Source organism: Myotis nattereri (assembly GCF_964212035.1).
Source record: "Myotis nattereri genome assembly, chromosome: 16".
NCBI classification, from domain to species: Eukaryota; Metazoa; Chordata; class Mammalia; order Chiroptera; family Vespertilionidae; genus Myotis; species Myotis nattereri.
The window spans coordinates 31,935,039-31,947,080 of record NC_138091.1 but is presented as its reverse complement, the minus strand read 5'-3'; the positions used below and the strand labels follow the sequence as shown (position 1 = coordinate 31,947,080).

Sequence of the window (12,042 nt, the reverse complement as noted above, 5' to 3'; positions counted from 1 at the left end):
ACTATTCTAGAACACTGGTCCTCTGGCGCGTGGGGCCCATTCCCAGAGACTCTGGTTTAATTGCTTTGGAATTTAGCCTGGGAATCAGATTGGAAGAGCTTCTCAGGTGATTTGAATATGCGGCAAAGTTTGAGAACCACTCACCATTTGCCTATTAGCATAGATGAGAATGAGAGTGATTGGAACCACAGAGGAGGGCGTAGGGAGAGAAGGCAAAGAAAGCGCACCGAATCCAACAGGAGTGCAGGAGAGGAAGCCCCTGTCCATGACGGGCAGTGCGTATAGGTCCCAGGAAGGAGCTGGGCCGGGACAGATGACCACCCAGCCATCTGCCCTCACACACCATGCTCACCTGCAGATCCCGGGCTCGTGGTAAGCACCAGGTGATACTCACCGATTTATCTCCTGCAAAAATGCTGAGCCAGGCTATCTGGAGTCTGGTCCAGCCGGTGCCCCTCCCCTTTTGTATGCCATGCTGTCCCTAGGGTTCAGCCCCAACTTGAGGGGAGGTCATGAAATCTGGAGAACACTGTGCCCAGAAAACCTGGCCTCGTGGTTATTACCAGGTTGGGGTCTCAATCCTCCCTCTGTTCTTTGAGGCACCTGGTAGGGGGTTGAGGTTGGAGGAAAGGCAGGAGAAGAACTTGGTTGGTAAAAGGCAGGCAAAGTGTGGGATGATGAAGATGAAAGCCGATTATGAGTGCTTACTGTATGCTAGTCACTTTTTTGGCGCTTTAAATGTTATTTTGCCTAACCCCCATCGATTATATAAAAAATCAATGGTATTACTCCCATTTCACAGATCAGGAAACTGAGTCACAGAAATGTTAACATCATCCTTAGTAAGTGGTAGTACCTGGATTTGAACCCTGGCAGCTGAACTCTAGAACTGGTGCCTAAACAATAAACTATATATTGGGGTGGGGGAACAGGTGGTAAGATCTAGAATGCCTGCATAAGTGTAATTTGTGGAGCACAGAAAGGTCCCCCTGTTTAAACATATCTCCATAGTGATACATGACCCTAGTGTGGCTGGAACTCACCTATTAATCATTCTTTATCTGGTTTAGAAAACAATCTCTTATCATTTCCATTAAATGGAAAATATGCTACTGAAAGAGAAGCACATGAACTCCTTTTGCTCTTTTATCACAGCATAGATTAATTTGTTGGATTAGCTGGCTGGGGCAATTGGAGGAAAATTTGGAAATTTCTGATGAGTGAGGCAGGAGAGGGGGTAGAGGGGACTGTGTAAATCTACTGCCACCTGGTGGTTATCTCTCACAAGTGTCAGTCGCTGGCCACTGAGAGGCCAAACATCATTTTTTTCAGAAGGAAGATGTGAGTACCTCTTTGGCCTGAGCCAAACAAAGGGAATTTATTCTGTCCACATGTCTTATATTTTGTAAAATTTGCAAAACAAAGATTTTTTTTTCTTAAAAGGGCCACTAAGATTATACAAGCTTCAGGCCCCACATAACCAGCATTTCCCATGCTTGTCATTTCTGGAGAGTAGATGGTCACAATTCCTTATCAGGTCAAAAGGATTATTCCAGGGGCTCTGAACTAAAGAGCTGGGAAGCTCAGTACAAACTCAGCACGAGTCTGCCTTGCTATAATCTTGCTTTTTAAAGTGTGGTCTGTGGATATGGTCACCATTGACTAACCTTAGAAATGCCAGGGTTCAGCTTGGCCCGTGTGGCTCAGTTGGTTGAGCGTGGTCTCATGCACCAGGAGGTCGCAGGTCTGGGTTTGGGCTTGATCCCCTGTAGCGGGTGTGTAGGAGGCAGCTGGTAGAAGTTTCTCATCAATATTTCTCTTTCTCTCTCTTCCTCTCTCCCTCTCTCTCTCTCCCTCTCCTCCCTTTCTCTCTCTGAAATCAATAAAAACATATATTTTTTAAAAAGGAGAAATGCAGAGTTTCAGTCCTTACTCCAGACCCACTGAGTCAGAATCTGTGTTTCCCAAGAACCCCAGGAAGTTCAGGTGCACATTAAAGATTGAGTTGCTTTGCCTTTCACAAGAAAAGAAGGGCCCACACCACACCAGCCCAGAACTGCCTGCCTTCAAGGGTCCCCACCCGCTGGGAAAACTCCAGCAGAGTGATTTCAATAATAAAAGGCCAGAGTGTTGCTCCAGCTGGGATACTCCAGCTCCTGTTTCCTTGGCTACAAAAGGAGTCACAAGCATACAGACCTCCCAGGGCAGGTGTAGGTCTCTACCGTGCCTCTCTCTCCTCTGCCTGAACTCATTCTCCTTGGGGGCAGAGCTGCTGTTTGCTGAAGAAATGAATGGGCAGCCATGTGAAAATGTCTTGCAAATTGCTAGGTGTGATTTAATTGTAGGTGTGATTCAATAAATTGTGATTTATTGCTCTTAAGCATCATGGAATGGTCAGAAGTCATTATCACTCCTATTGAGTAGTTACTATGCAGCAGCACTGCTCTAAGCACTCTGCAGGTGTTAACCCACTGACGCCTCACACCCAGGCTATGTGGTGGGTGCTATGATTATGCCCATTTTACAGATGACAAAGTTGAGGCCCAGAGGTTTGTAAAAGAGATCTGTCCATCAGTGAGGCACAGAGGACAGCCAGAACTGGAAATGCCCACGTGCAGGGTTATTTCCATTCAATCACAGCTTTGGGTAAGACCTCCAGGAAAGAGGGCTGGATGTGAGTAAGCAGCAAGGGAGAACTGAGCTGGCTGCATCTTCATTTATTCTAATTTAGCTTTATTCCGTCCATGCTGTACGCTAGAAAACACTTTCGAAGAGCCAGCTCTGAGCCAAGCACCAGACTGGGTGTGAGAGGCAGAGATAAGAGCCCTGATTCCTGCGCTCAGAGAGGCCCAGTTAGATAGACGAAGACAAGTAAACAGTTACAACACCAAATTGTGAGAGAGATAAGCTGAGGGAGGGAGGGAGCAGGTCCTGGGGACACAGTCACCCAGTCTGGCTGAGTGTCTGCAGCCTGGAGGTGAAATACTTTCTGAATACCTTCCTCCTTGCCCGAATCCTCCTGCTCCTTGATTGTGTGGAATATATACGATAGCTTTCCTCTTCCTTTGAAAGCAACAGCTGATTCCCCCTGATCCTGGCTTTCTGCCAAAGGCGAGTAGCAATATTAATGATTTCATCAATATGCTGGGATTTCCACTTACCAAAGCTGTTCTGCTATGGGGATGCTCTTCCTCTTTTTGTCAGACAAACTCCCAGGGGCATTATTTACAAAGATGTGGGCAGAGTGTAGGGAAGCCACAAGGGATGGCCTAGACTCCAAGGCTAGTAACGGAGGGGCACAGTTTGCTGTGTCTAAGTCTGAAGGGACAAGGTAGGAACAGTGACTGGAACCTGGTGAGAGAGAGCTGTGTGGTGGGAGCTGGGGCTGTGTTCCTGGACTGTGCGGGGAGGGGCTCAGGGGAGCAGATTTTGGCTTCACTCTCCTGCTTCCTTCCAGTCCCCTGCCAAAGCCTCCCACTGCCACTACCAACTGGAACTCAACTAGAAACAGAGGGCAAGGGGCTGGGGGATACAGTCCACACAAGTCAGCCTCCTGGGACACAGGACAGGGAGACGGGTACAGCGTACCTGTGGATCTAGGTGGGCGAATGAACGTACCAATGTTATGGGTTTTCCAATGTTATGGGCTGAATGGCGCCCCTCAAAAATTCTCATGTTGAAGTCCTAGCCCCCAGCACCTCAGGGTGTGACTGTGTTTGGAGACAGAATCTTTCGAGAAAATTCTTGCTTTGAAATTCCTCCCCTATTGAGGGTTTGGGCCTTTGGGGTTCCTCCCTGAACATGGAATAAACCCTTCTCATTCCTTAGCGGCGGTAACTGCAGTGGCCTCCGGGGGGCAGGCCTGAGTGGGAGAACGCAAGTGTGTCTGTGGCCTGGGCTGACAGCTAGCTCTGATTTGGACGGAATCAGAAAGTTGTTAGGAGGCCTGGGAAGACTATATTTAGCTGGGAGTGTGCTTGCTCTCCCTCCAGCACAGCCCTAGACCCTCCCAGGACTGGGAGACGGGAGCCTCCACACTTAGCCCAGTGGCCAGAGCTGCGTTCTCTCTTCTCTGTTCTAAAGGGCCCTGAGGCGGCAGGGACACACACCTCTCAGTGCAGTCCTGGGCCTCGCATCACCCTGGCCCCTGCTGTTGGGGTCAGTTTCGCCTGACCTCCTGTGTCCACCAGTCTCCAGCCTGAGGCCTCGCTGGGGAGGCAGTGTGGAGCTCCGGGAAGGGCCCCGGCCGGGCTGGAAGCCTGGCTGTGTCAGTTACCTATCAGACAAGTGACTTAACTCCCTCAGGCTTCACTTTCTAATCTATAAATAAGATAATAACAGCCACCTAGCGGGTGGGTGTGTGGATTCAGTAAGATAACACAACCAGCACTGACTGCGCATCACACATTCCCTGCCTCCTCCTCGCCAGCCTCCCACAGAGCAGGGAGACTGGCATCACCGGATGCCCTTTCTTGCTGACAAAGACCATGGGCTCCTGGGAGACATCTTCTGTGTATGTGACTCAAAGGTTCAAATATAATTACAAACTCTTGACAGGTCAAGCTCTGAGGGATAAATAAAGAAAAATATTCTCCCGTCCCCTCCTGCAGTTGTACTAGGAGTAAAATTCACAGCCGTGTGTGACCTTCCACACGTTTCTATCCCCCTACAGACACATACACTGCAAAGCGTTTTCTTTTGTCTTTTCACAGGTTAGGGTCCCCCTAAAGGGGTTTCTCTGAAACTTCCTTTTTCATTTAACTGTAAATCATGGGCATTCATCTAGGTCAGCAGTTCTCAACCTGTGGGTCCCGACACCTTTGGGGGGGTCGAACGACATAGATAATTACATACTGTTTTTGTGATTCATCACTGTGCTTTAATTATGTTCAATTTGTAACAATGAAAATACATCCTGCATATCAGATATTTACATGACGATTCATAACAGTAGCAAAATTACAGTTATGAAGTAGCAACGAAAATAATTTTATGGTTGGGGGTCACCACAACATGAGGAACTGTATCAAAGGGTCAAGGCATTAGGAAGGTTGAGAACCACTGATCTAGGTAAATATATATGAAACTAAGTCGTTTAATAGCTGCATAGAATTCCATAGAATATATGAAGCATGATTTTCCAGCCATTTCCCATTAGCCACTTATTACGATTGCCACCACAAACAATGCTGCAAATGACGATCCCTGCACAAATATCCCCATGAAATTGTGCTTTAATTTCTATGGGGGTGCTGTACCCAAAGTATGGTTATTGGGCCAAAAGATAACCCTGACAGGTGACTTTCCCCAGGTTATTCATTTTCCTTCTTGGAATTTGTTCCGTACACTCTTACTTTTCAAGCTCCAAGGAGGAGCTAGGCAGCAACGCCTCCTCCGGGCCGAAACATTAGCTGCTGTCAGCATCCTCATTAGCACGGATGCAGGTGGCGCCGCGGGGCCCCAGGGTTCAATGGGGAGCGCTAGACAGCAGGAGCCGGAGGCTTGGGCTCCCTGTGACCCTGGGCAAGTGCCTCCCCTCCGGGGCCTCGGTTTCCTTTTGCGTAGTCTGTGACTTCAACCAAAACAGGCACAGGTGGGGCCTGGTGCTGGAGACCTCCTGGGGGCTCCCCTAGGATGTGGGCTGCGTCTCCCACCTCGACACCGGCCCACTGCGCGGCCCCACCTAAGAGGAGTGGTCTTCCTGAGGCTAATGCAGCCACTAAGCAGTGGTTCTCAACCTTCTGGCCCTTTAAATACAGTTCCTCATGTTGTGACCCAACCATAAAATTATTTTCGTTGCTACTTCATAACTGTCATGTTGCTACTGTTATGAATCGTAATGTAAATATCTGATATGCAGGATGGTCTTAGGCGACCCTTGTGAAAGGGTCGTTCGACCACCAAAGGGGTCTCGACCCACAGGTTGAGAACCGCTGCTCTAGAGTCAATCCCTACCCTAGATCGGTCATTTACAGCTTCTGCCCGGCTTTGGCTCGCTCCCGCCCTTTCCGCTCGGCTGTCGAGTGCTCCTGTCTGAACCTGCCAAGTAGCCGAGAAGCGCGCCAGTTCGGCCAATCCTTTGCTTCTGCCTGGCTCCGCCCTAGATCCGCCGCTCGGCCAGCAACTTCGCCTCCTTTGCCGGCGGCTGGCGCTTCCGGTTCCGGTAGCCGCTTACCGCGCTGGGTCGGAGGCTCCGGCCATGGCGGGCAGCCGGCTGGAAACGGTGGGCAGCATTTTCTCGCGGTGCGTGCTCGGAGCCGGGATGGGCTGAGGGTGTCCCCCCACCCCCGGGCGGGGGCTCCGCTTGGGTGGGTGTGAGCCGGGCGGGCGAGGCATGCTCCAGGGTGCGGTGTCTGCGCCGGGGGAGGCCTGCAGGGCTCTCTCCTGCTTCCGAACGGTTGTGGTGGAGGATGTCACTCCTTGACCTTCCTGTCTTCCACGTTCAAGATCGCACCGCTCCCTTCCCCGAGCGGAGGGCTCTGGGAAGAGGCGGCCGGTCTGGCTGAGCCGTCTGTGCATGTGACGTGACGGGAACGGGGCGAGGAAGTGGGCCGCGCTCGCGGGTGTAGGAGGAAGGGCCTACTCCCCGAGCGCGGTCAGGCCGGCTGGGAGTATGGAGCTGCCTTACCTGTAGGTGGGGACACCCTGCTCCGCCTCCTTTCGGCTCCGTGATCTCCCGATGTCCCTCCCAGACTGTGGCCAGACTGATGGAGGCGGTTGTAACGGGCTGACCTTCCTTATTTTCCTTCCTTAAGGACTCGGGACCTCATGCGGGCTGGGGTCCTGAAGGAGAAGCCCCTCTGGTTCGACATATATCAGGCCTTCCCCCCGCTGAGGGAGCCGGTCTTCCGAAGGCCCCTCCTGCGATACGGCAAAGCCAAAGCTCTCATCCAGGACATCTTCTACCACGAGGACCTGATTAGAGCGTGAGCCGGGGGGTGCGCGGGGGGTGCGGGAGGAGAGGTGTAGACAGCGAGTCCGGGCTTGCCCTATGGAAGTCTTGTACATTGAGCAAAACGAGGGAATCAGTTCCCTCCCCCATGTGAGAGGGACAGGAGCTCTGAGAAGTGGAATATGGAGTCCAGCCATTGCCTGATCGTTGCAGTGACTTGTTCCTGCACATCTGTTTTGCATCAGGCACCTGCTAAGCACTTAACAAACGTCTTACTTGGCCCGACTCTAACCCTGCAAGGCAGGCATCCTTCGCTCCGTTTTAGTCACGTGGCCTCTGAGACTTACAGAGGCAGCAAACCGGGAGGCACTGACAAAGCCCTTTTCCTCAAATGCTTGCCAGCTAGTGTTGTGCCGGGGATTGGTATGGTTCTTTTCTGTTGAATGTTAAGATCAGAGGTTGTGCCTAACTGAAGTTAATACATGTTCCTTGCCCTTACCCCTATTCCTGGATGTTAGAAAACAGAATTTATAGTTATATTCTCTATGGAAGTCCAGGCGCCTTTCATTTGAGGGTGTTTTTCCTCCCCACACAACACTCCTTTGAGGTAGGAAAACAAGTATGTTCTTGTTCTACTTGGAAATTTTCAGGATAGGACACAAGATCTTTGGGGGAGTAAGTATTTTTTCAACATTTTTTCTGCTCAGGTGCATTGGATGCATGTGGCCAGCATGCTTTCCAGGTTCATTTATACATGAATATAATTTATGTGATAGGACAATGTGGAATATTTTATAGCTCTCTCTCTCTTACTACTATCAATGCCAAAATAATAACACCTTGTATTTAAATAGTTTTTGAATATTTATCTTTGCGGCTTTTGGGCGGGGGGTGATGGTGTTTTATATTTTTAAGAACTTATAACAACAAAATAAATTCTAGAGGTATCAAAACCTAGATGTAAAAAAGTGAAATCATAAAAGTACTAGAAGAAAACATGGGAGAACTTTACAAATAGTCTGAGTGATTAAGACCTCTCTAAGAATGACATAAAACCCAGAAGCCATAAATGAAAATATTAAAATTTTCTGCATAAAGGATGTACCATAAGCAAAATAAAAACTCAGCCTATATACTGGGAAAAAATTTGCAGCATGTATGACAAAAGGCTAATATCTTATTTTTACTGCTATAAAGTTCACATATAAGTCAATAAGAAAAAGACCACCAAATGGAAATCAGCAAAGACATGGACAGGTTGCAGAAAAGGAAATTGGGTTTTCTTTTAAACATGACAAGATACTCAGTCTGTTTCACAAGAAAAGACAAGACTATCATGAGTTATAATTTTTACCTATCAAATTGACAAAGACCATAAAGTTGGAAAATATAATTTGGTCAGGGGAAATAGGCATTGTCATGTACTACTGGTGTGAGTGTAAATTGGCACAAATGCTTTGGAAAGCATTTTGGCAATTGCTCATACTTTGACCTAATACCATGTTTATGAATTTATTCCACAAACTTATTTGCACAATGCACTAAGAAATAAATTGCAGTACTGTTTAGAATAGCAAAGGACTGGAAATAATCTACGTGCATTGATTTAAAATGACCTCTAAGAAATATTAAGTTAAAAAAAGCAAGATAGGAAATAGTGCTTACAATCCTTGAGGTTAAACAATGTGGCTGGAAATGGAATGATAAATGCCTATTTGCGTGTATATTAGTGGCATATTCCTGGATGGATACACAAGCAGCTGGGTAGTGTTACTTCCTGGGAAGGGAACTGGGGAGTTGGGGTGCAGAAGTGAGGAGGAGTGTCCCTTTTCCCTGGATGCCTTTGTGTAACATTTGACGTATTTACCATGTGCATGCACCACTTAAAGACAAAACCCAAAAATTGTTAGGCTTGGGCTGTGTAGGTGATGTTATAATGAACTCCTCAGGGCCTAGCAGTTATTTCTTGGTTTGTTCTTGGCCATGATCTATAATTGGAGACTTATATGGTGCTGTTTGTGTTTCCCAGGAAATTTTATTCAACCTATGGATCTGGTCAAAAAGCTTTTGATCTGTTCAACCCAAACTTCAAGTCTACCTGTCAACGGTAAGCTATTTTATAAACCCTAGGGGAGTTATTTTTTTATTTTTAAGAATTTAGTTATCAGCTTGAGAAGTTTTGTTGAATTGTAATAGAGAATAATGTTCCTATAAGGAGGTCTGTTAAGGGAATGCTTGACACTGAGTAACAGCAGGTTTTGACAACTCTCAGTATACAGACCTAAGACGTGACTGCTTGGAATTCCAGGTTTGTGGAGAAGTACTTAGAGCTACAGAAACTTGGAGAAACAGATGAAGAGAAATTATTTGTGGAAGCAGGGAAGGCTTTATTGGCAGAAGGTGTCATTTTAAGACGAGTAGGAGAAGCAAGGGCTGTGAGTATTTTATTATCAAAATTGTTATGAGCATTAGTTGTCTTCTTGTCAGAGGTTAAAAGAAGGCTTGGTTTTCTTTCCCCAACCTCGGCTCATGTTCCTGAACTCCAGGTCCAGTACTTTTAGATAGAATCTACCGGAGTTCTGTGGTTATGACTGAGACTTGGAACAAGTGAGTTGTCATTAGGGCTTTTGAAATTGTGCCCCTGTAGAGATTTTTATCATGTTTTTGTTTGTTTAGAACAGAATTTGACCTGAAATATTATTTTTTTAAAAATCTTTATTGAAAGTATTATATATGTCTCCCCCCCCCCTCCCCCATTGACCTCTTCTAGCCTGCCCTCGCCCTGACCTGAAATATTAATGTTAAATTTTTGAGTCGGTGATAGAATGTGCCTAAATCATATAACTTCAGCCAAATACTTGAGTGAAAATAACATCTTTGTGACATACTTCTGTCTGGTCTTCTAAGCAACAGGACAGTAGTCACGTTTCCTCGAAATCTGAACCCACGGGTGTCAAACTCCAAACTTTGTTGGAAAAAATCCAGCCTCTGAAGGAAGTTCAGCAGGACCAGCATTTGGAGGCACCAGAAGAGCAGTCGAAAGGCCCCTCACCTCCCTGAAGAACTTGTATACCACGTGTACTGACATCCAAACTGTGCTCACTGGATGAATGTTGAACTGTTTTCAACAGTTAAGCTGTGTAAATGTTTCTGGATCTCGAAGGCATTATGTTTGCCGCCTTTTAGTTCCTGTTGCTAGATTGTCATAAAGCTCAGTATCATGCTTTGAAAGAAGCAGTTATGTGAACTTTTATGTTAGGACGCTCTTCAATAAAGAATTCCTTAGCTGCTTATAATGTAAATTTACTTTAACATTGTAAATAGCACTAAGAAACCTTTATAAGCGCCGTTTGAATGGGACTCATTCTGAGCAGGTTTGCTTGGGTTTTGGTGTTAACATGTGGCTGGCGCCCTGGCTGGTACAGCGCTGTTGAGCATCATTCTGCGCATGGAAAGCTTGGCAGTGTGATTCCCGATCAGGGCTCGATCCCCAGGATCCTAGGGGGTGTGCAGAAGGCAGCCGTTCCATGTGTTGCTCTCACATCGATGTTTCTCTCCCTCTCCCTTCCTCTCTCACAAAAAATTAATAAAAAAATCTTTAAAAAAACAACATGTGGACTGGCTGTTTCTTATTCTCTGGTATGTTTCTCTTCTCTGGATCCATCAGACTTTTACTTATACATATAATGTGGCTCTTGGTCAGTTGTTTCTATGTGCAGATAATCTTTGTACTTGCTGCTATGGAACTCTTGACCTTCAACTTGAGAGGCCAACCTGACTTACGCTTTGTGGTAAGAGTGAGAACCGATCAGTGAAAATAGCCAAAGGCCACAACTATAGCTTTAATCTCATGGATCGGCTCTGCTGGAGACAATTAGCACAGGCCTACACATAGTAGGCTTTGTTGAATGATTACATCCAGCTCAAGACTGAATCCAGATGCGTCTCTTGGATTGCCAAGAGGGAGCCAGCCAATTCAGATGATGCTCTCCACCGGCCTCCCTGGTGTCAAGGTGTGCCTCGGTGGTTGAGTGTTGACCCATGAACCCGGTTGGGACACATGCCTGGGTTTCGGGCTCAGTCCCCGATGGGGGGTGTGCGGGAGGCAGCTGATCGATGATTTTCTCTCATCAATGTTTTTTATCTTCCTCTGAAAAAGTAAAAAATAGTAAGTGGCATATTGCTCTGAGATTGTCCCCTTTGCATTTGTGATCAAGCTGAGTAGGAGAAGTGGTTTTCAGCTACTGGTAATAAACTGCTTCAGAAATTTCTTATTTTAAAACCTGTTTAGCCGAAACCGGTTTGGCTCAGTGGCTAGAGCGTCGGCCTGCGGACTGAAGGGTCTCAGGTTCGATTCCGGTCAAGGGCATGTACCTGGGTTGCGGGCACTTCCCCAGTGGGGGATGTGCAGGAGGCAGCTGATCGATGTTTCTCTCTCATCGATGTTTCTAACTATGTCTCTCCCTTCTCTCTGTAAAAAATCAATAAAATATATTAAAAAAAAAAAACAAACCTGTTTAGATTTTCTACCCTGTGTTCTTTGTGTACAGTCACTTCTGTCTCCTGGTAGATGAAGGGTGGGGCACACATCTCAGCCTGTACACTTCCTGGCACATGGGCGCTCAGATAATGGAAGGTGAGTGTGACTGTGAGGCAAAAGCAATTTTCAGCCATATTGCTTCCCCCATGGCCCCTTCCCCAACCTTTATCTCTGCAATTCTTCTTGCTTTGGGAATGCTTCAGTTTTAGGTGGGGCAGCACATTTCACCCATTCGAAAGCAGGCAGCCATTGGTTTCAATGCCAGGCCAGACCTTGGGAGGAGGACTTAGCAGGTGGAGGAGATGGTTCTATTCAGAGGAACAGTCAGGGGTCACTCATTACTTCTCTAAACTTGATTCTGGGGCTTAATGGGCAGTTTCTTATTTTTTAAATTAACTGCAATACCATTTGTAACAATATCAATAGGAAATATATAAGAATAAATCTGAGAGCCCTAACCGGTTTGGCTCAGTGGATAGAGCATCGGCCTGTGGACTGAAAGGTCCCAGGTTCGATTCCGGCCAAGGGCATGTACCTTGGTTGCGGGCACATCCCCAGTAGGAGGTAGGCAGGAGGCAGCTGATCGATGTTTCTCTCTCATCGATGTTTC

At 47.1% G+C, this 12,042-nt stretch overlaps 1 protein-coding gene across 2 annotated transcripts; it reads left to right on the top strand.

The window, feature by feature from the left end:
* The first annotated feature begins 6,150 nt into the window (after nt 1-6,150).
* On the top strand, nt 6,151-11,367 carry MRPS23 (mitochondrial ribosomal protein S23). 2 transcript variants are annotated; one of them, XM_081110187.1, is made up of 5 exons: nt 6,151-6,243; nt 6,756-6,926; nt 8,922-8,999; nt 9,201-9,327; nt 9,800-11,367. In XM_081110187.1, exons 1-5 carry the CDS (start codon nt 6,200-6,202, stop codon nt 9,950-9,952), a joined length of 573 nt encoding a protein of 190 aa, XP_080966313.1. In that variant the 5' UTR covers nt 6,151-6,199; the 3' UTR covers nt 9,953-11,367. The 2 variants fall into 2 exon arrangements, with proteins under 2 accessions (XP_080966313.1, XP_080966314.1); XM_081110188.1 differs by having other exon boundaries at nt 6,180-6,223.
* The last annotated feature ends 675 nt before the right edge of the window (nt 11,368-12,042 follow it).

What these genes read in the sequence shown, in the direction of transcription:
- MRPS23 (XM_081110187.1), top strand. Translation starts at nt 6,200, where the DNA reads ATGGCGGGCAGCCGGCTGGAAACGGTGGGCAGCATTTTCTCGCG. An exon ending in CACGAGGACCTGATTAGAGC is followed by an intron (nt 6,927 to 8,921) that starts GTGAGCCGGGGG and finishes TGTGTTTCCCAG; the next exon opens with GAAATTTTATTCAACCTATG. An exon ending in GAGTAGGAGAAGCAAGGGCT is followed by an intron (nt 9,328 to 9,799) that starts GTGAGTATTTTA and finishes TGGTCTTCTAAG; the next exon opens with CAACAGGACAGTAGTCACGT.